Here is a 24,645-nt window from a genome sequence, read left to right as displayed (position 1 = left end):
TCTGCCACTCAATGGCTGCTGTGTAAACCTGAAAGTTCCTTTGCCTCTTTGGGGCCTTCCAGCCCCAACATTTTCCTGCTGTGATGAGCTTGAGACTGGAATAAGGAGAGAGGAGGAAGCGAGCGAGCCGACCAAGGCCAGGCGTGCTACCTCAAGAAAACAGACCCAGTGTTTTTGTCCGGTTGCCTGTTGGGTAATGTGCTTTCAGCCAGCAGAGAGCAGTACGGAGACAGTGGCAGAGTTCTGCATCGTAGTGGCGGTTTGAAATGTCTAGGGGTCCTTCAACTTTGGCCGCATATTAGAATCATCTCGAGGAGGCTTTTAAGAATATCCGTGCGGGGATCCACCCCAGAGGATGAAATCAGACTCTTTGGGAGTGAAGCCCCAGCATCATTCTTTGTAAAGAGCTATGTGCACTGGGGTTTTTTTTTTTTAAAGATTTTATTTATTTATTTATTTATTTATTTATTTATTTATTTATTTATTTATTTATTTATTTATTTATTTATTTATTCATGACAGACACAGAGAGAGGCCGAGACATAGGCACAAGGGAAGCAGGCTACCCCCGGGGAGCCTGATGAGGACTGGATCGCCCGACCCTGGGATAAGGACCTCACCCTCTGGCTGAGGCTCCGCCACTGAGCCCCCCAAGTGCCCTGCGCCGGTTTTCTTTAATCTTTTACTACTTGTTGGAGGGGACGGATGACAGCTACTGGGCGCAGTCTCGTAATAAAGTTCTCGAACCGGACCCTCTCTTTCTTCTCAAGGGCTGTCGGGACCGCGTTTTAATGGGCCGGGGTCTGTGTGCAGAGGGAGGGCATCAAGCGCCCGGGTCCTTGGGGCATCAGGGTATTCCCAGCGCTGGGGGCGAGCTGAGATCCCGCGCAGCTGTGACTCCGGCCCGCTCTGCCCTAGGGCGCGGCGTGCGGGGGAGGGGGGGAAGCTCAAAGGCCGCTCTCCCCCACACCAGAGACAGGAAGAAAGGCTGGGCCGAGGCGGGGAGAGGAAGGCCGAGGGAGGAGCTGGAGGAGACGTCCGCGCCCAGGCGTCCGGTGGGGCGCCGCGTCACCATGGCGGGCCCGGACCCCGGCCCGGCCGTCCCCGTGTGGCTGGCCGAGGACGACCTGGGCTGCATCATCTGTCACGGGCTGCTCGCCTGGCCCGCCACGCTGCCCTGCGGCCACAGCTTCTGCCGCGACTGCCTCAATGGCCTGTGGGCCGCCGGCTGCGCTGGGCCCCCGCGCTCCTGCCCCACCTGCCGCGCGAGCGCCGCGGAGCCGCGGCAGCTGCGCAAGAACACGATGCTGCAGGAGCTGGTGGACAAGTACAGCCGCGCGCTGCGCGAGGTAGGCGAGGGCGGGCCCGGCCGGGCCCGGCGGGCGCCGCGGGCACCTGCGCCCCCCGCCGCCCCGCCCCGCGCCGCCCCCCGCCGCCCCGCCCCGCCGCCCCGCCGCGCCGCCCCGCCGCGGACTGCGCTTCCCCGGTGCCCTGCCTCCGCGCTTGCGCCCTTCGCCCCGCCGCCTGCCTGCTTGGCGATCTGCTCTCGCTCTGAGCACTCCCGCTCCTGGGGAAGTGGGGATGAGTGTGAGGACGCGGAGGAAAACCCGGTCCCTGACTTCCAATCAGACTGGGTGCTCTATCTGCTCCTTGGCATATTTCCACTCTTGGCCAGTCTGTCTGCAGACTGTGGTCTCTTTTAACATTCTTCTATTGGGGTAACATATAGCATAGAGTCATACCAACCTTTTTTTTTTTTTTAAGATTCTATTTATTTATCCATGAGACACATACAGAGAGAGGCAGAGGCACAGGCAGAGGGAGAAGCAGGCTCCGTGCAGGGAGCCCGAGGTGGGACTCGATCCCTGGACCCCGGGATCAGGACCTGAGCTGAAGGCAGAGGCTCAACCATTGAGCCGCCTAGGTGTCCCTACATACTTTTTTAAGGGTAGAATTTAGTGGCATGAGTTATATTCACAGTGATGTGCAGCTATCACTAGTTTGTTTCCAAAAGGTCTTCACCACAAAAACTCTGCACCCTTTAAGCAATAACTTCTCATTCCAACGCTCTGCAGCACCCCCCCCCCTTTTTTTTAAAAAGATTTTTATTTATTTATGAGAGACAGAAGGAGAAGGAGGCTCCATGCAGGGAGCCCGACGTGGGACCCAATCCCGGGGTCCAGGATCACGCCCTGGGCCAAAGGCAAGCGCTAAACCGCTGAGCCACCAAGGCATCCTATCTGCAGCCCCTTTTAACCTCTAATCTGTGTTCTGTCTTCATGACTTGCCTACTCTAGATATTTCATATCAGTGGAGTCGTGTAATATTTGTCTCTTTGTGTCTGGCTTCTTCCACCTACCATGTTTTCAGAGTTCACTCATGTTGTAGCATGCCCCTGAATTTTATTCCTTTTTGTGGCTGAGTAATGTTCCATTGTATGTATGTACCAAATATTATCTGTTCATACACTAATGGAAGTTTGGATTGTTTCCACCTGCTGGTTACTGTGAGTAATGATGCAGTGAATATTGGTGTGCAAATAACCAAGTCCTTATTTTCAGTTCTTTTCGGTAAATTCTGCAGCAGCTACAACATTTTACATTCCACCAGCAAAGGAGGAGTTGCCGAATTTTCCACATACTTGCCAGTACTTGTTATTCTCTCGTTTTATTTTCATTCCGCCTTCTCACCACTTTGTTTTTAGTATAGCTTTCCCATTTAGGATTGTTTTCTCACTGTGGGTTTGATCTGCATTTCCCTGACGATTGATGATGGTGACTGAACATCTTCTCATGTGTATGTGTTTTTTTAAGATTTTATTTATTTATTTATTTATTTATTTATTTATTTATTTATTTATTTGAGAGAGAGAGAGAGAGATAGTAAAAGAGAGCACTAGCAGGGGGCAGAGGGAGAAGCAGGCTCCCCGCTGATCAGTGAGCCTCAATATGGGGCTCTATCCCAGGACTCTGGGATCATGACCTGAGCCAAAGGCAGACTCTTAAGGGACTGAGCCACCCAGGGACCTCTCTTTTCTTGTGCTTATTGCTCATGTATATATCTTCATTGGAGAAATGCTTATTCAGGTCCTTTGATTGTTTTAAAAGTTAGGTTCTTTTTTTTTTAGAGATTTAATTTGTTTATTTATGAGAGACACGGAGGCAGAGACATAGGAAGAGAGAGAAGCAGGCTCCCTGCAAGGAGCCTGATGTGGGACTCAATCCCAGATCCCAGATCCCAGATCCCAGGATCATGCCCAGAGCTGAAGGCAGACGCTCAATCGCTGAGACACCCAGGCGTCCCTAAAAGTTAGGTTCTTTGTTTTTGTTGAGTTTTAGGAAATCTTTATAAATTGTGGATATTAAGCCCTTATCAGATATACCACTTTCAAATATATCCCCCCATCTTATGGGTTGTCATATTACTTTCTTGATGGTGTCCTTTGATACACAAAAGTTTTATCTATTTCTTCTTCTCATGTCATATCTAAATGCATTGCTGAATCCTGAGTTCATGAAGATTTACCCTCATATTTTCTCCTAAGATTTTTATGGTAATAGGTCATATATTTAGGTTGCTGATCTATTTTGAGTTAATGTTTCTATGTGCATGAGGTAGGGGCCCAACTTTATTCTTTTACATGTGGAAATCTAGCTGTCCCAGCACTATCTGTCGAAGAGACTATTTTTCTCCATTGAGTGGAGTTAGCACCTTATAAAAAAATCAGCTAGGGGGTACCTTCACCTGAAACCATCTGTACAAGTATTACTCTTGGGGCGCCTGTGTGGCTCAGTGGTTGAGCATCTGCCTTCAGCTCGGGTCGTGATCCCAGTGTCCTGGGATCTAGTCCCACACTGTGCTCCCCATGGGGAGCCTGCCTGTCTTTCTGTGTCTCTCATTAATAAATAAAATATTTTTTAAAAATCAGTTGGCCGTAGATGAATGGATTTATCTCTGGACTCCTAATTCTATTCCACTGATTTTTTTTTTTTTTTGGTCTATCCTTATGTCAGTACCACATTGTTTTGATTACTATAGCTTTGTAGTAAAGTTTGAAATCAGAAAGCATAGGTCCATCCTACTCGTTCTTCTTTTTCAAGATTGTTTTTGCTCTTCAGGGCCTCAGCAATTCCATATGAATTTGAAGATTGATGTTACCATTCTGCAAAGAAGGCTGTTGGAATTTTGAGAGGGAGTGGATTGAATCTGTAGGTTACCTTGGGTGTGACATCTTTAACAATATTATGTCTTCTTGGGGATCCCTGGGTGGCGCAGTGGTTTAGCACCTGCCTTTGGCCCAGGGTGTGATCCTGGACACCCGGGATCAAGTCCCACGTCGGGCTCCCTGCATGGAGCCTGCTTCTCCCTCTGCCTCTCTCTCTCTCTTTCTCTATCATGAATAAATAAAATCTTAAAAAAAAAAAAAAACAAAGCAAAACAATATTATGTCTTCTTGGGGCAGCCCCGGTGGCCTAGCGGTTTAGCACTGCCTTCAGCCCAGGGCCTGATACTGGAGAACCCAGATCAAGTCCCACATCGGGCTCCCTGCATGGAGCCTGCTTCTCCCTCTGCCAGTCTCTCTCTCTCTCTCTCTCTCTCTCTCTCTCTCTCTCTGTCATGAATAAATAAATAAAATCTTTAAAAAATATATTATGTCTTCTTCCCAGAAATGTGAAATGTGAAATGTCTTTCCATTTATTTATTATTTATTATTTCCATTTATTTATTCCATTTATTTAGGTCTTTTTAACTATCTTTTAGTGATGTTCTGTAGGTTCCAAAAATATAAGTCCTTTCATTTCCTTAGTTAAATTTATTCCTAGGTATTTTATTCCTTTAGATGCTACTATAAATGGAATTGTTTCCTTAATTTCATTTTTGGATCATTCCCTGCAGGTGTATAAAAACACACTTCTTTTTGGGAGCTGATCTTGTGCCCTGTAATTTTGCTGAATTCATTTACTAGCTTTCTTGTGGATTCTTTTTTTTTAAAGAGATTTTTAAAAATGTATTTGACAGAAAGAGAGCAAAAGTAGGCATTGTGGCAGGCAGAGGGAGAGGGAGAAGTAGGCTCCTTGCTGAGCAGAGAGCCCAACATGGGGCTCCTTGCTGAGCAGAGAGCCCAACATGGGGCTCCATCCCAGGACCCTGATATCATGACCTGAGCCACCCAGGCCATCCTCTCTTGTGGATGAGATCCTCATCCTATGTGAATACAGATCATCGTACTTCTTCTTTTCCAATTGGGATGCTTTTTATTTTTTGTCTAATTGCTCTGCCTAAATTTCCTGTACAATGTTTGGTAGCAGAGTTGAAACCAGGCATGCTTGATCCTGACTAGACGCTTTTAGTCTTCTACCATGGAGTATGATGTTAGTTGTGGGTTTTTCGTAAATTCCCTTTATCATGTTGAGGAAATTCTTTTCTATTCTTAGTTTTCTCAGTATATATATATTTTTGATCATGAAAGGGTGTTAGATTTTGTCAAATGCTTTTTCTGCATCGATTGAGATGATTGTATATCGTGTGTGTGTGCTTCCTTCATTCTATTAATGTAATGTATTATATTGGTTGTTTTTCTTAAGTTGAACCACCTCACATTTCTAGGATAAATTCTGCTTGGTCGTGGTGTATTATCCTTTTAATATGCTGTTGGATTTAGTTTGCTAGTTTTTGTTAAGAATTTCTACATCAATATTCATAATGGATAATGGTCTGTAATTTTTTTGTGATGTGTTTATCTAGCTTTGGCATTAGGGTAAGGCTGGCCTTACTGAGGAGTTAGGAAGTGTTTCACCATCTTCAACATTTTGGAAGAATTTGGGAACTATTGATGTTAACTCTTTAAGTATTTGGTAGAGGGATGCCTGGGTGGCTCAGGAATTGAGTGTCTGCCTTCAGCTCAGGTCGTGTTCCCGGGATCCTGGGATCGAGTCCCGCATTGGGCTCCCTGCAGGGAGCTGCTTCTCCCTCTGCCTGTGTCTCTGTCTCTCTCTCTGTGTGTGTCTCTCATGAATAATTAAATAAAATCTTAAAAAAAAATTAGTGATTGATTTGAGATCTTTTTTCTTTTTAATGCAGGTCTTTCCAGTTATAAATTTTCCTCTGAGTCTTTTACAGAGTTCTGACAGAATTGTTTCTGTCCGTTTCTGCTGGTTCTGTGATGTTTCTGTGTGGAGGGAACATGAGATCTTGGAGTTGCCTACTCCACCCTTTTGCTGTTCTCAGATATACATATACATATATATATATTTAAGATATATATTTATACATATATATATTTAAGATTTTATTCTTAATTAATCTTTATACTCAATGTGGATGTGGGACTCAGACTCACTCCAAGATCAAGAGTCATACACTCTACTGACCGAGCCAGCCAGGTACCCCTGTTCTCTGTAATATATATTTTTAAAGATTTATTTATTTATTTGAGGAGGGGAGGGGCTGAAGGTGAGGGAGAGGGAGAATCTCAAGCTGACTCCCCACTGAGCACAGAGAATGAGGTGGAGCTCAATCTCAGGATCCATAAAATCATGACCTGAGCTGAGCTGAAATAATGAGTTGGATGCTTAACCAACTGAGCCAACCAGGTGCCTCTGCAATCTTTTTTAACAGAATTGAGGTCACACTGTATAACCAGGTTATATCCTCTTTTTTGAATTAATAGCGTTTATTTTTCGAAGCAGTTCTATGTTTACAGAAAACTGAGCAGATATTGTGGCAAGTCCCCATATGTCCCTAATAATAGTTTGCCCTATTATTAACATCTTGCATTAGTGTGGTACATTTGTTGCAATTGATGAATCAATATTAATATATTATTTACTAAAATCCACAGTTGAGCTTGATGCAGTGGCAGTATTGTAGCCAATGAGGTTTATCCAAGGTATGATTTTGCCAATTGAAACTAAAATCCACAGTTGATATTAGGGTTCACTCTGGGTTGTACAGTTCTATTGGTTTTGACAAATGCATGATAATATGTAACTGCAGTTATGGTGTCATACAGTTTTACTGCTCTGAAAATCCCCTATGCTCCACCTCTTTGTACCTTGATCCCAAACCCTGGCACTTGCTAATCTTTTTACTGTCTCTTATTCCCAGGATGTCATATAATTAGAACCATACAATTTATATCCTTTCCAGATTGGCTTCTTTCACTAAGCAAAATGATGGTATGTGGCTTGATAGCTCATTTCTTTTTATTCCTGAATAATACTCTATTACATAGATGTACCACAATCTATCCATTCACCTTCTGATGGGACATGGTTGCTTCCTTTTTTTCTTTTTTTTTGTGTGTGTGATTATGATAATTTTTTTTTTTTTTTTAAGATTTTACTTATTTGGGCAGCCTGGGTGGCTCAGTGGTTTAGCACTGCCTTTGGCCCTGGGCATGATCCTGGAGACCCGGATTGAGTCCTACATCAAGCTCCGTGCATGGAGCCTGCTTCTTCCTCTGCCTGTGTCTCTGTCTCTCTCTCTCTCTCTCTGTGTGTCTCTCATGGATAAATATAAATAAATAAATAAATAAATAAATAAATAAACGTACGTATGTGTAGGGTGTCAATAATCAAATGAAAGGAGCTGGCATCTGTGCATCACTTTAAAGTTTCCAAGATCGGGGCACCTGGATGTCTCAGTTGAGTAAACATTGAACTCTTGATTTCAGCTTAGGTCATGATCTCAGGGTCTTGAGATCAAGCCCCATGTTGAGCTCTGCATTCAATGCGGAGTCTGCTTGAGATTCTCTCTCTCTCCCTTTGCCTCTCCCCCTGCTTGCACTCTCTCTCTCATTTTCTCTCTCTCTCAACTAAATAAATAAAATCTTAAAAAAAAAAAAAGTCGCTAAGATCCCTGCACAGTAAACAGGTAGAGTCTCTGCATTGTTGAAGAGGAGAAAGAGGGAGGGTCATTTTCACTTTGAAAGGAGTGGTGAAGACACAAGATGACCCTGGTGAGAGTGGACCTTCAACCCCTCCAATGAATGCCCTCCACAGTCCCACTGACCATGCCGGGTGCATGCACCCTGCCAGGCTCTCAGCATCTCTCTGACCTCCTCTGTTCACTTTCCTTTAGCCTTCACTCTCATCTCTGCCCCCTGCCTGTGGATGGGCTCTGTTTCCCTGTTATGACTATAGGATGATCAGTAGGCATGCCAAGGTATATGGGCTGTCTGCCTCCTTGTTCTCTGGACATTTTTGTCACTCGGTTGCCTGCTTCCTTTATGCAGTATTTACAGCTCCCTCTGTCTAGAGCTGCTGGGTCCTGGGTCCAGCTTTGTGTTCCACTTTGTTATTTTATTTTATTTTTTTTAAAGATTCCATTTATTTATTTGACAGAGAAAATGAGCACAAGCAGGGGGAGCAGCAGAGGCAGAGGGAGAAGCAGACTCCCCACCAAGCAAGAAGCCTGATGTGGGGCTTCATCCCAGGACCCTGGGATCATAACCTGAGCCAAAGGCAGATGCTTAACTGACTGAGCCACCCAGGTGCCAACCCCCCACCACCACTTTGTTCTTTTGTTCTTTTAAAGGCAGCGGCCCAGAAGAGCATCAAAGAAGTTGGACGTGAGCTGACAGAGTTGGTGGAACAGCTTGTAGGCATTGTCAGGAATCTTCAGAGTCAGAAACACCTTCCTGAATCTGGACCAGAAAATGAAAGGAGCACCCTGAGCATGGGCATGGTAGGCTCAGCGGGGAGGGGAAAGCATGTGCTGGGAGTAGGACTAGGGACAGTTTCCAGCTGGAGCCACAGAAGTATGTGAAGGATGCAATGTCTTCATCTTTTACCACTTTCTTACTGTCACACATGGATGACTGGAAGTGCAGAATGCTTGAGGTGAGGTAGGGGAGCTTCAGGTGGGCTAGGTTCCATCCTTATCTCTACACCTAACCAGCTCTGAGATACCCAGGAACCTCTATGCAAATCGTGCAGACAGTCTAGTCCTCATCTTCATTGACCTCTCAGCACCCTTTGACCACACTTCATTCTTGAAGCTTTCTTTTCCCTTACCTTCTGGGACAGGGGTCTTCTGAACTTCCCATTTCTCTGTAGCTGCTCCTTCTTTGTCTCTCTTGTGGGCTCACTCTCTTTTTCCCTCCTCAGCAGCAAAGTGCCCAAATTCCTCAAGGCTGAGGGTACATCCCTATCTTCCCCACTCCGTGGTCTTCCCCACACCATGGCTTTAATGACCACTCTGTGCACAAACATAACTGCATCCTGGACCCTTCTCTGAACTATGGTCTGATGTCTTCCTTCTCACCTTTTCCTCTTGGATGTCTTCTTGGACATCCCACTTAAAATGTCCCAAACTGTTTCTCCTTTGGGAGTCCCCATCTCAATGACTGGCTCTGTTATCCTAAGTGCATAAACCTGGGAATCATGTCACTCCCTCCCTTGCTGGCCTAAACATCCCTGGAACTATTTACTACTCTTTTTTTAAAAAAATATTTTATTTATTTATTCATGAGACACACACACACACACACAGAGAGGCAGAGACACAGGCAGAGGGAGAAGCAGGCTCTATGCAGAGAGCCTGATGTGGGACTTGATCCTGGGACTCTAGGATCACACCCTGGGCTGAAGGCAGGTGCTAAACCGCTGAGCCAGGGACTCCCGCTATTTACTACTCTTGAGCTCCTTGGAGACATCTCTGATCCAAGCCTCTGATCATTTCTTGCCTGGATTACTGCAAGAATGAATTACTCCACTCTATTCCCACTGGTCTGCTCTCCTAGTGATTGTCAGAGTGACCCTGTCAGACACAAATCTGATTTACAACATCTCCAGTGACATCTACTTTTGTGGAATTAATACCTCAATCTTGGCAGTCCTCACAGAATGAACAGGGCCCTCCAGAACGCATTTCCTGTCTGCCCCTCTTGTGGCCTGCCACCCGGCTCCCCTCCTCCGCCTCTCCCCAGGTCTTTATGCTGCAGCCACTCTGGCCACTATTGGTTCCTGCAGGGTGTCACACTTCTTCCCACCACGGGATGCACTCCATGGAATGTTCTTTCACCCTGTCACCTAGGTAACGTCTGCTCATCCTTCAGACCACAGCTAGATCTTCACTTTTCTGGAGAAACCTTCACTGATTTCCTCAAACAAGTGCCCCTGTTAGATTAGAGGCCCTTACAATTTCACTTGTAGCAGTTACCATACGTTGCAACTTGACAATGATGGGTGCCATAATTTATTCATATCCATTCTCCTTCTTCCCTTGCCCTGGACTTGAAGCTTCATTATGGTAGGGACTTTGATGGCCTTTGTTCTTTTGTTCACTCTTGTATCCCCAGGCCTAGCAAGGTGCTTGCTGCACAGCGGGTGCTCAGCAAACACTCACTGAATGAGTGGAGACAGGGGTCTTCAGCGCTGCAAGGTGTTGAGGGGGAGGAAAGCCTAAGAATCTGACTTTCACACTTGATCATTGCATTGGTTTGATGTGAGGATGAAAAAAAGCTCTGGTCTAAAAAAGTGCTCAGAAAAAGAAAAGTGCTCAAGTGGTAGGCAATTGCAGGACAAAAAAATTTACTGTGGTGACTGAGTTCACCATGAGTTGAAACTTCTTTGGTAAAAGGGAATAACCAACTTATGGTGGAAGGTTGTTCTACAAATTAGAAGTAAGCTGAAGAAAGTACTCCTTTTGCCTGTGTCTCTGCCTCTTTCTCTTTGTCTCTTGTGAATAAATAAATAAAATCTTAAAAAAATAGCTTATATATATATATAAAAGAAATCCATATTTATTGTACAAAATACTAGAAAATACATAGCAGTTTAAAGAAAACAAACATCATCCACAACTCCACCACCCGTAAATAACCACTCTTTAATACTTTTGGCTGCACTATGTGTTCTTCCATATTGCTTTCATGTAGTTTGAGGGCCTAATTATGTTTTTAAAAATTTGTGAGGAGGCAAGTAGAAAATTATAGATGGCAGAATTAGAATATACTAACTTGATGCATACCTTAGGAAACTTCAATTAATTAATTTATTTTTAATGATTCATCAATAGTCTTCTTCTGATGGGGCGGACCTTGCCTTGGCTTCTTCAAAGCCAGTGACTTCTGACACACCTGAGAGAAAAATGAAAGACATTCTGCATGACCTAGAAGAAATCCAGAAAAAATTACAAGAAAACTTCACATGGAACGGGGCCCTTGAAGAACATCTGCAGGGTGAATTGATTTTATTTTGGGAAAGAGGATTAACTATGGAAGTTGGGGGAAATGACAAAGTGTTCCATGGCTTTGTTTTGGGGGGATGAGGATCCCAGAGCCCAGCTGTGGTGTTGTAAATGAGGAAGGAGTAGGCTGAGGTGTTTTTGTGGCTAGCTATGTGTTTTGGATATAACTGGAGGTGTGATGTAACATAAGCCTTTAAAAGATAGAAACTCATTTTCTGAGACCTATACATCCAGAATCTAGACCTGATTTTGCTGCTTGCCTATGTTATCTACCTGGAGATTCAAAAATAGGCTGCTTTTCATGTTTAATTATTAAATGTCTTTGTTAACAAAGCATGCGACTTTGTAAATCATCCTTGATAAGTTCTATTAAACTGTCATCCCTGGTGAGTATACTAATAGTAAACAGTAACAATGCAGGAAAGAACCTCTCTGTCCTAACTTTGTAGGTTCTCTATTATAACCCTTGTCATGACTGAAGAACAATTCACACCTGCCCCTTAGACATTAGCTCTGGACTCCTTCTGCTCTGCCTCCTGCCCCGCTGCCAGCTTTCTATACTTTAGAGACATATCTCTTATAACTCTTTCTATGTTTAAATGATCTTACTCTGCTTAAAAAGTTATTTTTTATTTAGGTGGAGAAACATGATCCCTTGGGAAAAGTTTCTCAAGGAAACAAGTTAGAACATACTTTATTAGCTGCTGCAAAAATTATCTGAGAAATAAGTGCCCTCTTGGCTCCTGTGTGCCCCTAAATTTAGATTGGGTTCCTTAGTGATCTTATTTACTGACACATATTTGAAATCAATATTTAGGGGCTCCTGGCTGGCTCAGTTGGTGGAGCATGTGACTCTTGATCTTAGAGCTGTGAGTTCAAGCTCCATGTTAGGCCTAGGGATTACTAAAAAATAAAATCTAGAAAAAGGGAGAAATAAATGTTTAGATTTTGAGGTTAAATTTAAAAATTTAAATTCAGAAATCAAAACAATATAACAGCATACAGTGAAAATCTCTTTCCCACCCTTGTCCAATTTTCCTATTGCCCTGCCTCAGTTAACCACTTGTATTAGTTTCTTGAGTTCCCATTCAGAATTTACTTGTGCGAGTGACAGTTTAAATCACAGACAGGAGGTCATGGGTATTCTGGGTGTTAGAATGCTGTGACCTGCTGTAACTGTAATTTATTTGATAGATATGCATCTGACACTTACTTCCTATGTAGCTGGCACTACGCTTGGTGCTTAGAACATAAAGGTGAACAAGGTCTCTACCAGCAAGAAGCTTAGAGGGAAGCCGTTACCAGGGAAACGGGCAGTAAAAAAAAAAGGTCCATGGTGAGAACATGGGGCTGAACATACCTGAGCTGGATGTTCTGCCTTGATCCAAGTCTGACACTAAAAAAATCCACTAAAGAAATGTGATGAAGCAGACAAGCCATATGCCCTGATCATGATGTTTGGATACCTTCTATTTGCCTTTTTTTTTTTTTTAATGAGACTTTCTTTTCTCCCTCCCAATTTTTTGAAATCCTTAGTGGAACTCCAGGAAGCTCCATCTTCTTCTTCACACCCATTGCCTGACCACAGCTGCCCAGCCCCCAGGAGGGCCTTCCAGTTTGCTCAGTGTAAGTATGTGGTCTCCTTAACACCTGGGTTTGGCCTGCCACGTCCACCTTCTGCTGCTGGGTCTGTTCCTGGGCTCACAAGGCCGTCTGATTACAAAGGCAAAAGGGAGAGGCACCTGGGTGGCTCAGTGGTTGAGCATCTGTCTGCTTTTAGCTCAGGTTGTGATCCTGGGGTCCTGGGATCCAGTTTCACATCAGGCTCCCCACAGGGAGCCTGCTTCTCCCTCTGCCTATGTCTCTGCCTCTCTCTGTGTGTCTCTCATGAATAAATACATAAAATCTTAAAAAAAAAAAAAAACCACAAAAGCAAAAGAGATTGAAGACTCTAAAATTCCAAGCTATGCTGGGTGGGATTCAGACACAGCTTCTGAAAGAGGCTTAATGGGGAAGTAAAAATTAAGATAGAAAAAGGGGTATTGTTATTAGAACAACACTGGGGATATGTACAGCAAACTGCAATTTGATAAACTAATTTTAATGCCAGTGTGAGTAAAACTTTACCACACCCAAAGACACAGAGATGCTTTCTGGTCTTACTTTTTTCCTCAGGGGCCATCAGCCCAACCTTTGACCTTCGCAGCCACTCCTGTAGCTTGGAGGTGTCCGAGGATTGCCGGGTGGTGACTGTATCTCACTGGCCACAGACCCATCTCTGGAGTCACGAGAGGTTTGTGACCTGCCAGGTCTTATGTTCCCAGGCCTTCTCTTCTGGGCAGCAGTACTGGGAAGTGGACACTCAGCATTGCAGCCACTGGGCAGTTGGGGTAGCTTCCTGGGGGATGACGCGTACCCAGATCCTGGGAAGGACCAAGGACTCTTACTGTGTAGAGTGGAAGGGGAATAGCCAACTCTCTGCATGGCACATGGTCCAGGAAACGGTCCTTGGCTCAGACAGACCTAAAGTGGTGGGCATCTGGCTGGACCTGGAGGAGGGAAAACTCGCCTTCTATTCAGTGGCTGACCAGGAGACGCTGCTGTATGAGTGCCCAGTCTCTGCCTCTTCTCCTCTGCACCCCGCCTTCTGGCTCTATGGCTTAAATCCTGGAAACTCTCTGACTATACGGCCAGTAAATGTGTAAAGGTTCCCTGGGTGTTAAAACATGGTGGTGGTGTCCTGGTCTCCCCCTCTGGTTCTAAGCCAGTGGCAACTTGACAAGAATCCTACTTCTCGAGTTAACGGGTGTGCAGTAAAGGGCTAACTGCAGGCTTGGGATGTTCAACTGCACATTCCCAAGAGAGCATGGGTCCCTGACTGGCTCCTGGGAGGCAGCCTCTAAGTGCTTGGCATATCCTGCCTGATAAGAGTATTTTGGTTTACCTGAGGGCCTTGGGCCAGAAGGTATCAGCTTGACCTCTGGAGGGGCTGGAGACAAAGGCCTGCCTATGTGACCGACACCAAGGCACCAAGGCTTGGGTAAGCCACCCTGGTTGATAGTCCTCCTTGTATATTGTCACATGCTGTTGCATGGGGAATTAACATTGTCCTTGTGACTCTGTGGGGAAGGAGACTTGGGGTCTCTTAGCCTGTTTCCTATGTGCCTTTTTCTACTGCTGATTTTAATCTGTATCCTTCCACTGTTAATAAATTGTAACCAAGACTATAATCACTTCTTTGAGTTCTCTGAGTTCTTCTAGCGAATCACTGAATCTGAGAGTGGTTTTAGGGACTCCCAAGCACAGAGGCAGGTTATCAATTGCTGTGTAATAATAACTACCATGAATGCAATGGTTTCGAACAATGCACAGTTATCATCTCAGTTTCTGTACACCAGGCTTCAGGGCACAGTTCGACAATGCCTCAGCTTCGTAGCATCACCAGGTGCAGTCAAGGGGTGATATGGAGCCATGATGGCATCTGAAGCTCAACTGGGGAAGGATCTCCTTCCAAACTCACGTGATCTTCAGCACATTCAGTTCCCTGTGGGTTGTCAGACTAAGGGCTTCAGGTTCTTGCTGGCCATTGGCTATTGGCCACCCTCAGTTCCTTACCCCACAGGCCTCTGCACTGTAGCTACTTACATCCTCAAAGCCAATGAGGAAGAGGAGTTCTTCTAGCCAAATGGACATTAGATCTTATATAATGTAATCACGCTAACATAATCACATACATCCTGTTGCCTTTGCCTTATTCTATTGTTTAGAAACAAGCCACAGATCTTGCCCAGGCTCGATGGGAAGGGTTTATGCAAGAGCAGGAATACCAGGAGGTGGAAGGTCATGGGGGCCACCTGACAGTCTGGCCAGCACTGTCCATATTTGATTTCCCCTGTTTTTAAAAACCATTTTATTACATAATAAGACAGAAAACTCTATACAACATATGTGGAATACAATGAATTATTACAGAGTAAACACCCTTAGTAACTATTCTTCCAGTCAAGAAAGAGAAGTTTCCTAACTGCCCCCCACCCCCACCCCCTGCCAGAAACTCCTTCATGTGCCTTATCTCAATCACAGGACCCTGCTTCTACATGAAAGGAATCTGACTTTTACCGTAATCATTTCGTTGAATCTCTTTAGAGTTTTAGCACCAAATATGCACACCTAGTCACAAGAGGCTTACCCATGTAAAAAAAAAAATGGATATGTCTTTTTCTTAACTGCTTTGTTGAGATATAATTACATTTTATAAAATTCACCTATTTAAAGTATACAGATGGCGGGGTAGGGAGGCAGGGAGTGGGGTGCCTGGGTTGCTTAGTCAGTTGAGGGACTGACTCTTGGTTTTGGCACCAGGGTCCTGAGAGCCAGCCCCACATGGGGCTCCTTGCTCTGCAGAGAGTCTGCTTAAAGACCCTCTCTCCGAGAGGCACCTAGGTGGCTCAGTGGTTGAATGTCTGCCTTTGGTTCAGGTCGTGATCCCGGGGTCCTGGGATCGAGTGTTACATTGGGCTCCCGGAGGGAGCCTGCTTCTCCCTCTGTCTATGTCTCTGCCTCTCTCTGTGTCTTTCATGAATAAATAAATAAATAATCTTACAAAAAAAAAAAAAAAAAAGGGAAGCTTGGGTGGCCCAGCCGTTGAGCATCTGCCTTCGGCTCAGTGCGTAATCCCAGAGTCCCAGGATTGAGTCCCAGGACCAAGTCCCGGATTGGGCTCCTTGTGTGGAGCCTGCTTCTCTCTCTGCCTGTGTCTCTGCCTCTCTGTCTGTCTGCCATGAATAAATATATCTTTTTTAAAAATAAAATAAAGTATACAGATTGGGCACCTGGCTGTCTCAATCTGTAGAACATGCAACATTAAGTATACAAATTAATGTTTAGTATGGAGTTATGAGACCGTCACTGTATTCTAATTTTAGAATATTTTCATCACCCCAGAAAGACCCTTCATACCTATTAGCTCCCAATGTGTCTTGTAGGTCACCCAGTCTACACATCTCCTTCTCCCTCTCCTTTCCTTGCAATTCAACTGTAGGACCCCAGGCTGTAGCACCCAGTTTGAAGATGTGGAAATTCACATTTGGGCTGTTGCGTTGGTTTGAACAGAAAGCCTTGCAACACAACCCAGCCAGGCAACCCTTGGCAGCACATTTCACCTCTTTGCCCTGTAAGATGGAAATAATTATTATTTGCCCTTCCTTACCTTCCTCAAAGGGTTGCTGAAAGAATTAAAGTAATAGGTCAGGAAACTGGGAAAGTGCCATGGTGATTATAACCACAGCAACAATGACAGAGTTGTGTTGGCCTCCAATGCACCTTGGCCTCTAACATCTTGAGATCCTGGATCTTGAGATCTTGAGATCCTTGAGATCTTGAGACTTGTGTCTCATTTACATATATATCCTTGAAAACAGGGCCAAGCCAATTCTTCCACATGTTCTGCTAACTTGCTTTCTGGCCTCACAACGACTATACATGATGTTAACACACCAGAAAGTGGAGGCCCAGACAGCGTTGGTGGTTTGTCTGGGACTGGTTAGCTGATAGAGCAGTGACCAGGCCCAGGTCCTCTCTCTCAAGTCTCTAACTTTAATACCCTCTGTTAAGGTCCTGTGCTGAACCAGGACCTGGCCTTCCACTCTGATGGGACACAACTAGCCCTAGAGCCACAAGGTACTCTTTTTTTCTGGTTGTTGTTGATGGTGGTGCTCAGTATAGTGACCTTGGGTTGTCTGAGCAAGGGCAGGCCCTCTCTTTGTGCTGGTTGACCGCTAAAGGGCTCTCCTTTTTCACTTCCTGCATTATGGAGCTTTTATCTTCTCACCCAGAGTCACCTTGATATTTGCCCTTTAAAAGTACCAACATGGAGAATTCAGAGGCCAGGGTTTTTAGCATCTTGAGGTCCTTTGGTTAAATACCATCCTGCCTGGTGGTTTGGATAATGGGGCCTCTGTGAGCATGGATATTTTATTGCCTGGCCACATGATTTTCCCAAACTGAAGCTGAAGCATAAGAACCAAAAAGGTAGAGAATGGGGCACCTGGGTGGCTCAGTCAGTTAAGCGTCTACCTTCAGCTCAGGTCATGATCTCAGGGTCCAGGGGATCAAATCATTCATCAGGTTCCCTGCTACGTGGGGAGCCTGCTTCTCTCTCTCCCTTTGCCTGCTGCTCCCCCTGCTTGTGCTCTCTTTCTCCTTCTCTGTCAAATAAATAAGCAAAATCTTAAAAACAAAAACAAAAACAAAAACCTGAGACAATGAAGTTTAGCACTCTGCTTCTTTGCTTTTGTCTCAAGTTTTCTGTCAGCATCTGCTTTCCAGGACACTGTGAAAAGTGGTACCCTTTTCTGAAAACAAAACAAAACAGAACAAAACAAAACAAAAATCCTCCAGAACAGAAATAATGAAGCTGAAATGCCAGTGGCTGAAGGGCCTCTCACTGGGATCTACAGTGTGGGGGAAGGAATCGTCCACCCACGCGTCAAGCTGGAAAGACGTCTCATGGGGGTGCAAAGGCTCATGGGGAGAGTGCCAGGGACTCCTGAGCTACTTCTCACCCCCCACCCCCGGCAGATGTTTCTCTCAAAAATTTATATTTTCTTGTAGGCTTGTCTCTGTGAAATGCTTTTTTTCTGGGGGTCAGGAAGAAGGGAGTAATGTCAGTGACAATGGCCACTCCTCTCTCTCCCTCTCTCTTCCCCTCCGCCTCAGACACACTCTTCACCCGATGGGGAAGGTGCTCCCACTGGAAGGCATGGTTGTGCCATTATTGGGGCCCAGGGCTTTGTGTTCCTGGAAGAACCCTCTACCAAGCAGGAAGCCACCATCTTCTTAGGCTCACGACAGTTATATTTGATACAATTATATCTGTCCCTTACTTTTCCTCCCTCAAATACATTTTTTTTCTGGAAAAGTTAATTTGAAGACTTTATTTCCCAGCTGATTGCAGAAACAAGCCACAAAATGCAACAATGCTGCTCTTTGGAGATACCTCAGGCCCTTGTGCTGTGGTTGAAGGAAAAATCCCTTCCCTAGCAGCATTTGGGGCTTTTGGCAGGAAGGGAGAATTTTCTTTGGTATATGCTCTGCTCCATCATCCCCCATTCCTGCCTGAGCCCTCAGCCCCAAACCCAAATTCATCCTCGTTGTAATTGTTGAAAACCCTAATCACTGCAAGGGGCACCTGGCTGGCTCAGTCAGTGGAGCATGTGACTCGATCTCGGGTTTGTGGGTTCGAGCCCCACGTCGGGTGTAGACATTGCTTAAAAATAAAATATTAAAAAAAAAAAAACAACCCCAAACCCCAGTCCCTGCATGACTTTTTGTCCTTCCAGAGGGGTGCAGTCTTCTTTTTTAATTACAGTTAGGCTTATGTCAAAGATTTGTTTTGATTTGGGGTTTACCTTCCTAACTAGCCACAGGCTTTCTCAGGACATGGTTTCCCAAGCTTCAACCCTTTGTGTGCCACGATTCTTGTCACATTTGCACCATTTTTTACTTACCTAATATTTTTCCCTTAAAAAAAAACAAAGTTTTTTCCTAAACCAACTCAATAACTCCCCGCAGGTATATTCATTTCAAAAGGAAACTTAAGGGACTTAAGGGGAACTTAAGGGTGGCTCAGTCAGTTGAGCATCTGCCTTGGCTAAGGTTGTGGTCCCAGGGTCCTGGGATTGAGCCCCACATCAGGCTTCCTGCTCAGTGGGGAGTCTGCTTTTCCTTCTCCCTTTACACCTCCCCCTGCTCATACTCTCTGTCAAATAAATAGATAAAGTCCTTAAAAACTAATTTAGGGACTCCTGAGTGGCTCAGTGGTTGAACGCCTCCCTTCGGCCCAGGGTGTGATCCTGGAGTCCCCAGATAGACTCCCAACATCGGGCTCCCTGCATGGAGCCTGCTTCTCCCTCTGCCTGTGTCTCTGCCTCTCTTTGTGTCTCTCATGAATAATAAATAAAATCTTAAAAAAATAACACTTAAAAAAGTAAAACTATGTAAATGGAAATCAGAATCATGTGTCTTAAATAACGAGGAAAACCCTAAATATGTTTCACGGAAAACACAATGTGACTAGCTTGGCTCTATCCTATAAGGCTCTGAACCCAAGGCTTACTCTGGAGCTCGCTTGCTTGAGTTCTCTCTCTCTCAAAAGGAGATTATCAGGTGTTATAGATTTACTGAGGCTTTCACCTTGACTTAATTAGGATGGAAACATAATAGAAAAGGAAAGAACCTTCTGGCCACAGGGGTCACTATGTCCAATGTCCCCACACCATCTACAATTATCTTGTTCCATCACTTCCACTTAGGATAATTTGGCCTAAGATTTGGCCAAGATATAATTTGGCCAAGAGATTGGCCTGCTGCAGTATGGAAGACTGTGTCTTCCTTCTTGGCTCAGTGAAGTCTTTTCATCTTTATTTTTCAAAATTAATATGCCCTGGGAAGAAAGCCTTACACCTTTGCTCAGGACACAGTGTCTTGGAGTCACATACAATCTTTTCTTCACCACTTTCTGCACAATTAGTTACCAAGTTGTGGCACTGGATTTCCGCCTTCTCAAATCGTCCCAACTATGGCTTCCCTCTGCACCTGCTCTGGTTTAGACTCTAATCACTTCTCTACTGGATTATTTTGACTTAAACCCCTCTATCTCTAGTCAGAACCCCCTTCCATCTGTTCCTGATTGCTCCTAGTATTAGTACGTCTTCTATTTTTTTTTTAAGATTAAAAAAAAAATTGGGGATCCCTGGGTGGCGCAGCGGTTTGGTGCCTGCCTTTGGCCCAGGGCGCGATCCTGGAGACCCGGGATCGAATCCCACGTCGGGCTCCCGGTGCATGGAGCCTGCTTCTCCCTCCGCCTGTGTCTCTGCCTCTCTCTCTCTCTGTGACTATCATAGGTAAAAAAAAAAAAAAAAAAAAAAAAAAAAAAAAAAAAAGATTAAAAAAATTTTATTTATTTGAGAGAGAGAAAGAGTGAGCGTGAGACAGAGCACAGAGCAGAGGGGGAGGGGTCAAGGGAGAAGCAGACTCCCCACTGGGCAGGGAGCTGGATGGGAGACTCCATTCCAGGGCCCCAGGATCATGACCTGAGTGGAAGGCAGATTCTTAACCGACTGAGCCATCCAGTTTCCCCCTTCCCATCTGTTCTCATTCGGTTAATGTGAGCTTCCCTGAACACAAATCAGGTATCACTCTTCCACTTAGAACTCCTCAGTGTTCCTCAGTGCCTCCAGTAGAAGGTTCCACTTTCTACCTCTATCTTCCCTATCTCTAGCCCCATTTCCTGTCATCCTCCCACACATACGCTCCACCCCAGCCACCTTGCTTTGTGTCACATCATGTACTTTTGTATATCCAGTCTACTTTGCCTGTAATATCCTCCCCCTTGTCTAGAGGGAAGTCTCCGTTGAAAATGGTGCACAATGTGTTTAAATGGGATCAAAGCAGATGTACTAATACTAGGAACATTCAGGAAGGCCACTCAGGCTAAAACCATGGCATTTTTCCTAAGAGTTCTCTGGAGATATTGGCATTTTTGCTGGGTTAAGGCATGGTGTTGCCTGGGGGTCATCTGTTAACACAGCCCAGTAGGAAGAGGGGACTACCAGAGGAATGGGACACAGCCACATGGGTCTTGCTGGTTTGGGCTAGGGAAGGTAAAGATTTAGATTATGAGGTGCCACCTTTTATGGAAGGTTTTTGAAAGGTTTGGGTACATGGAGAATGACTGCGAGGATTCTGGTGAGAAGAAAGATGAATTGTTTTGTCCACAGCTTGCTTCCCATAACAAATCTGTGTTGTTCATTTCTGTGCCCCTAGAACCTAGCACAGAGCCTCACACATGGTGGAGACAATAAATACTTGTTAAATGACTTAATAAACATGATATCCTACATTAGTATCTCAAAGCATTGAGATACTATTCTTCTAAATATATTTTTTTAAAGATTTTATTTATTTGGGATCCCTGGGTGGCGCAGCGGTTTGGCGCCTGCCTTTGGCCCAGGGCGCGATCCTGGAAGACCCGGGATCGAATCCCACGTCGGGCTTCCAGTGCATGGAGCCTGCTTCTCCCTCTGCCTGTGTCTCTGCCTCTCTCTCTCTCTGTGACTATCATAAATAAATAAAAATTAAAAAAAAAAGATTTTATTTATTTGAGAGAGCAAGAGAGTGAACAAACATACGCAGGGGGAGGGGCAGAGGGAGAAACAAACTCCCTGCTGAGCAGGGAACCTGATGCGGGGCTTGATCCCAAGACCTTGAGATCACGACCTGAGCTGAAGGCAGACGCTTAACCAAATGAGCCACCCAGGCACCCCTCTTCTAAATAGTTCTATTAATTTTATTTAAAAGATTAAATTAACTTGACATGTTACAAAAGACAGTTGTACTAAAAATTCACAATCTTTAATACATTTTTCCTTTCTTTGTACTCTCATCTAATATTTATGTACATCCGTTAGTTTTTAATTACCCGATGAACACATGTGCATACTTTTTTTTTTTTTTTATTTACGATAGTCATACAGAGAGAGAGAGAGGCAGAGACACAGGCAGAGGGAGAAGCAGGCTCCATGCACCGGGAGCCCGACGTGGGATTCGATCCCGGGTCTCCAGGATCGCGCCCTGGGCCAAAGGCAGGCGCCAAACCGCTGCGCCACCCAGGGATCCCACATGTGCATACTTGTAAAGGTTCAAAGCTACAAAAGTATAGAGGGTAAATGTTGCATAAATGTATATCATACTTGATTTTTATATAGCTGTAATTATGTGGTTTTATATTTCTATTTTTTCACTTATTTTGTAAATACTTTTCCATATCTTTTATTAAGACTTTATTTATTTAAGAGAGAGAGAGAGAGAGAGAGAGAGAGAGAGGTGGGAAGGGCTGAGGGAGAGGGACAGAGACAAATAGACTCTCCACTGAGCTGAGCCCCACACATGGGGCTCTATCATTGGATCTTGAGATCATGATCCAAGCTGAAGGCAGATGCTTAACTGACTAAGCCACCCAGGTGCCCCTCCATATCTTTAATAGTTGTTAGTTTTAATGACTGCAAAGATTCTATTTATTTATTTTTAAAGTAATCTCTACACCCAATGTGGGGCTTGAACTTATGACCCTGAGATCAAGAGTCATGTGTTCTACTGACTGAGCCTGTCAGGTGCCCCACAATGACTGCAAAAGTAGGCAGAGGCGGCCTTGGTGCTGGGTGAGCGCGCGGGGACTGTACAGCGGCCACAGAACTGCCATGGGCCCGCTGGGCCCCGGGCACCGCGCAGCGCGAGCAGCGGCCTAGAGCCAGAATTGAAGCTGCAAGATGCCTGACCAGGACCCTGGGGCTATTAGCCCCCTCCAACACACGGTGGCCTCAGGAACTGGGGCTGTGGTCACCTCCCTCTTCATGACACCCCTGGACGTGGTGAAAGTATGCCTGCAGTCTCAGCGCCCCTCGACGGCCAGTGAGCTGATGCCTCCCTCCAGACTCTGGAGCCTCCCCTACACCAAATTGCCCTCCTCTCTCCGATCCACAGGGAAGTGCCTCCTATACTGCAATGGTGTTCTTTTTTTTTTTAATTTTTTTTAATTTTTATTTATTTATGATAGTCACACACTGAGAGAGAGAGAGAGGCAGAGACACAGGCAGAGGGAGAAGCAGGCTCCATGCACCGGGAGCCCGAGGTGGGATTCGATCCCGGGTCTCCAGGATCACGCCCTGGGCCAAAGACAGGAGCTAAACCGCTGTGCCACCCAGGGATCCCTGCAATGGTGTTCTGGAACCCCTGTACTTGTGTCCAAATGGTGCCCGCTGTGCCACCTGGTTTCAGGACCCTACCCGCTTCACGGGCACCATGGACGCTTTTGTGAAGATCGTGAGGCACGAGGGACCAGGACCCTGTGGAGTGGCCTCCCAGCCACCTTGGTGATGACTGTGCCGGCCACTGCTATCTACTTCACCGCATATGACCAACTCAAGACCTTCCTTTGTGATCGAGCCCTGACTTCTGACCTCTACGCACCCATGGTGGCTGGTGCCCTAGCCCGCTTGGGCACCGTGACTGTGATCGGCCCCTTGGAGCTGGTGCGGACAAAGCTGCAGGCCCAGCATGTGTCCTCCCGGGAGCTGGGCTGGGCGCCTGTGTCTGAGCAGCTGTGGCTCAGGGTGGCTGGCGCTCGCTATGGCTGGGCTGGGGGGCCTCACTGCCCTTTGGGATGTGCCCTTTTCAGCCCTGTACTGGTTCAACTACGAGCTGGTGAAGAGCTGGTTGAGTGGGCTCAGGCCAAAAGACCAGACATCCGTGGGCATGAGCTTTGTGGCTGGCGGCATCTCAGGGACGGTGGCGACCATCCTGACTCTACCCTTCGACATGGTGAAGACTCAACGCCAGGTCGCGCTGGGAGCGGTGGAGGCTGTGAGAGGGAGGCCCCCGAGAGCCGACTCCACCTGGCTGCTGCTGCGGAGGATCAGGGCTGAGTCAGGCACCAGGGGACTCTTTGCAGGCTTTCTCCCAAGGATCATCAAGGCTGCCCCTTCCTGTGCCATCATGATCAGCACGTATGAGTTCGGCAAAAGCTTCTTCCAGCGGCTCAACAGAGAACAGCCTCTGGGCCCTTAGAAGGAGATGGGACAAGGACTCCATCTTTTCCATGGATTGGGACGGGTGGTGGGTGGAAGGAGACTGAGCCAAGTGCCTTGTCCTCAGCACTGAGGGAAGGGGCCTCATTTCCCTTCCCCCTCAACTCTGAGCCCCAGGGGTAGGGGGCTACCCCTGTAGGCCTGCTCAGGCCCCCCCAAAACAGCTTTCTTCCTGCCATTTCTCATTCCCAAGCCCCAAGGATAATCACTATTCCACCCCCACCCCCACCCCCACCCCAAGTTGAAGACCAAATCTAACTGACCCCTCCCTTCCCACTGTTTTCCTGTGTGTTTGCTGTAGCTGGGTCTGCTCCCAGGAGCCACAAAACCCTGGGCCTGGTGTAGTCTGCACCCATCCCTGTTAATTCCTGGAATCTAAAGATGATGAACTTCTTTCCAGTAAAAAAGAAAAAAAAAAAAAGACTGCAAAAGTTCTAATAATTTTATGTCATACTAATTTATTCCCTTATAATTATATGCTTTTCCATTTTTAACTGTTGTGTAATATTCCTCTAAATAGAATATGTATATGTATATATATTTTTCTTCTTTGAATTATTTTCTTGGACTATATTTAATTGTAGTGACCTCTTTGCAGAAATAAACAGAAATTCTAATTAATTTACTGTTCTGTGGAATTTTTTGTTTTGCAGAAATAGCCTAAAATTGACCTACAAATTTCTGAGAATAAGTAGTTAATATCTATAATAAGTCAGCAAAAGTTTAATGTCTTTACAGTGATTAAAAGTTATATTAAATGCATTTTTGCCTTTCAGAGTTTACAATTTGAGTGGAGAGGCTAATCAAT

At 45.5% G+C, this 24,645-nt stretch overlaps 1 protein-coding gene and 1 pseudogene across 2 annotated transcripts; both read left to right on the top strand.

Moving 5' to 3' along the window:
• The first annotated feature begins 985 nt into the window (after positions 1 to 985).
• Positions 986 to 14,423, top strand: RNF135 (ring finger protein 135). 2 transcript variants are annotated; one of them, XM_055332647.1, is made up of 6 exons: positions 2,190 to 2,796; positions 4,119 to 4,208; positions 8,539 to 8,688; positions 11,023 to 11,185; positions 12,730 to 12,819; positions 13,369 to 14,423. In XM_055332647.1, exons 2-6 carry the CDS (start codon positions 4,152 to 4,154, stop codon positions 13,896 to 13,898), a joined length of 990 nt encoding a protein of 329 aa, XP_055188622.1. In that variant the 5' UTR covers positions 2,190 to 2,796; positions 4,119 to 4,151; the 3' UTR covers positions 13,899 to 14,423. The 2 variants fall into 2 exon arrangements, with proteins under 2 accessions (XP_055188619.1, XP_055188622.1); XM_055332644.1 differs by lacking the exons at positions 2,190 to 2,796; positions 4,119 to 4,208 and adding an exon at positions 986 to 1,349.
• Positions 14,424 to 21,923: 7,500 nt separating this feature from the next.
• LOC129511125 (probable mitochondrial glutathione transporter SLC25A39) lies at positions 21,924 to 24,293 on the top strand (annotated as a pseudogene).
• Positions 24,294 to 24,645: the final 352 nt, after the last annotated feature.

The sequence above is a fragment of the Nyctereutes procyonoides genome, unplaced genomic scaffold (genome assembly GCF_905146905.1).
Source record: "Nyctereutes procyonoides isolate TBG_1078 unplaced genomic scaffold, NYPRO_anot_genome, whole genome shotgun sequence".
Taxonomy (NCBI): domain Eukaryota; kingdom Metazoa; phylum Chordata; class Mammalia; order Carnivora; family Canidae; genus Nyctereutes; species Nyctereutes procyonoides.
The sequence above is the reverse complement of the archived record's forward strand: the minus strand, read 5'-3'. Positions and strand labels throughout refer to the sequence as shown.

Excerpts from the sequence above, each read along its gene's own strand:
- RNF135 (XM_055332644.1), top strand. The coding sequence starts at position 1,074 with ATGGCGGGCCCGGACCCCGGCCCGGCCGTCCCCGTGTGGCTGGCCGAG. Across the intron at positions 8,689-11,022 it reads GCACCCTGAGCATGGGCATG|TCTTCTTCTGATGGGGCGGA; the intron begins GTAGGCTCAGCG and ends ATTCATCAATAG. Across the intron at positions 11,186-12,729 it reads CCTTGAAGAACATCTGCAGG|TGGAACTCCAGGAAGCTCCA; the intron begins GTGAATTGATTT and ends TGAAATCCTTAG.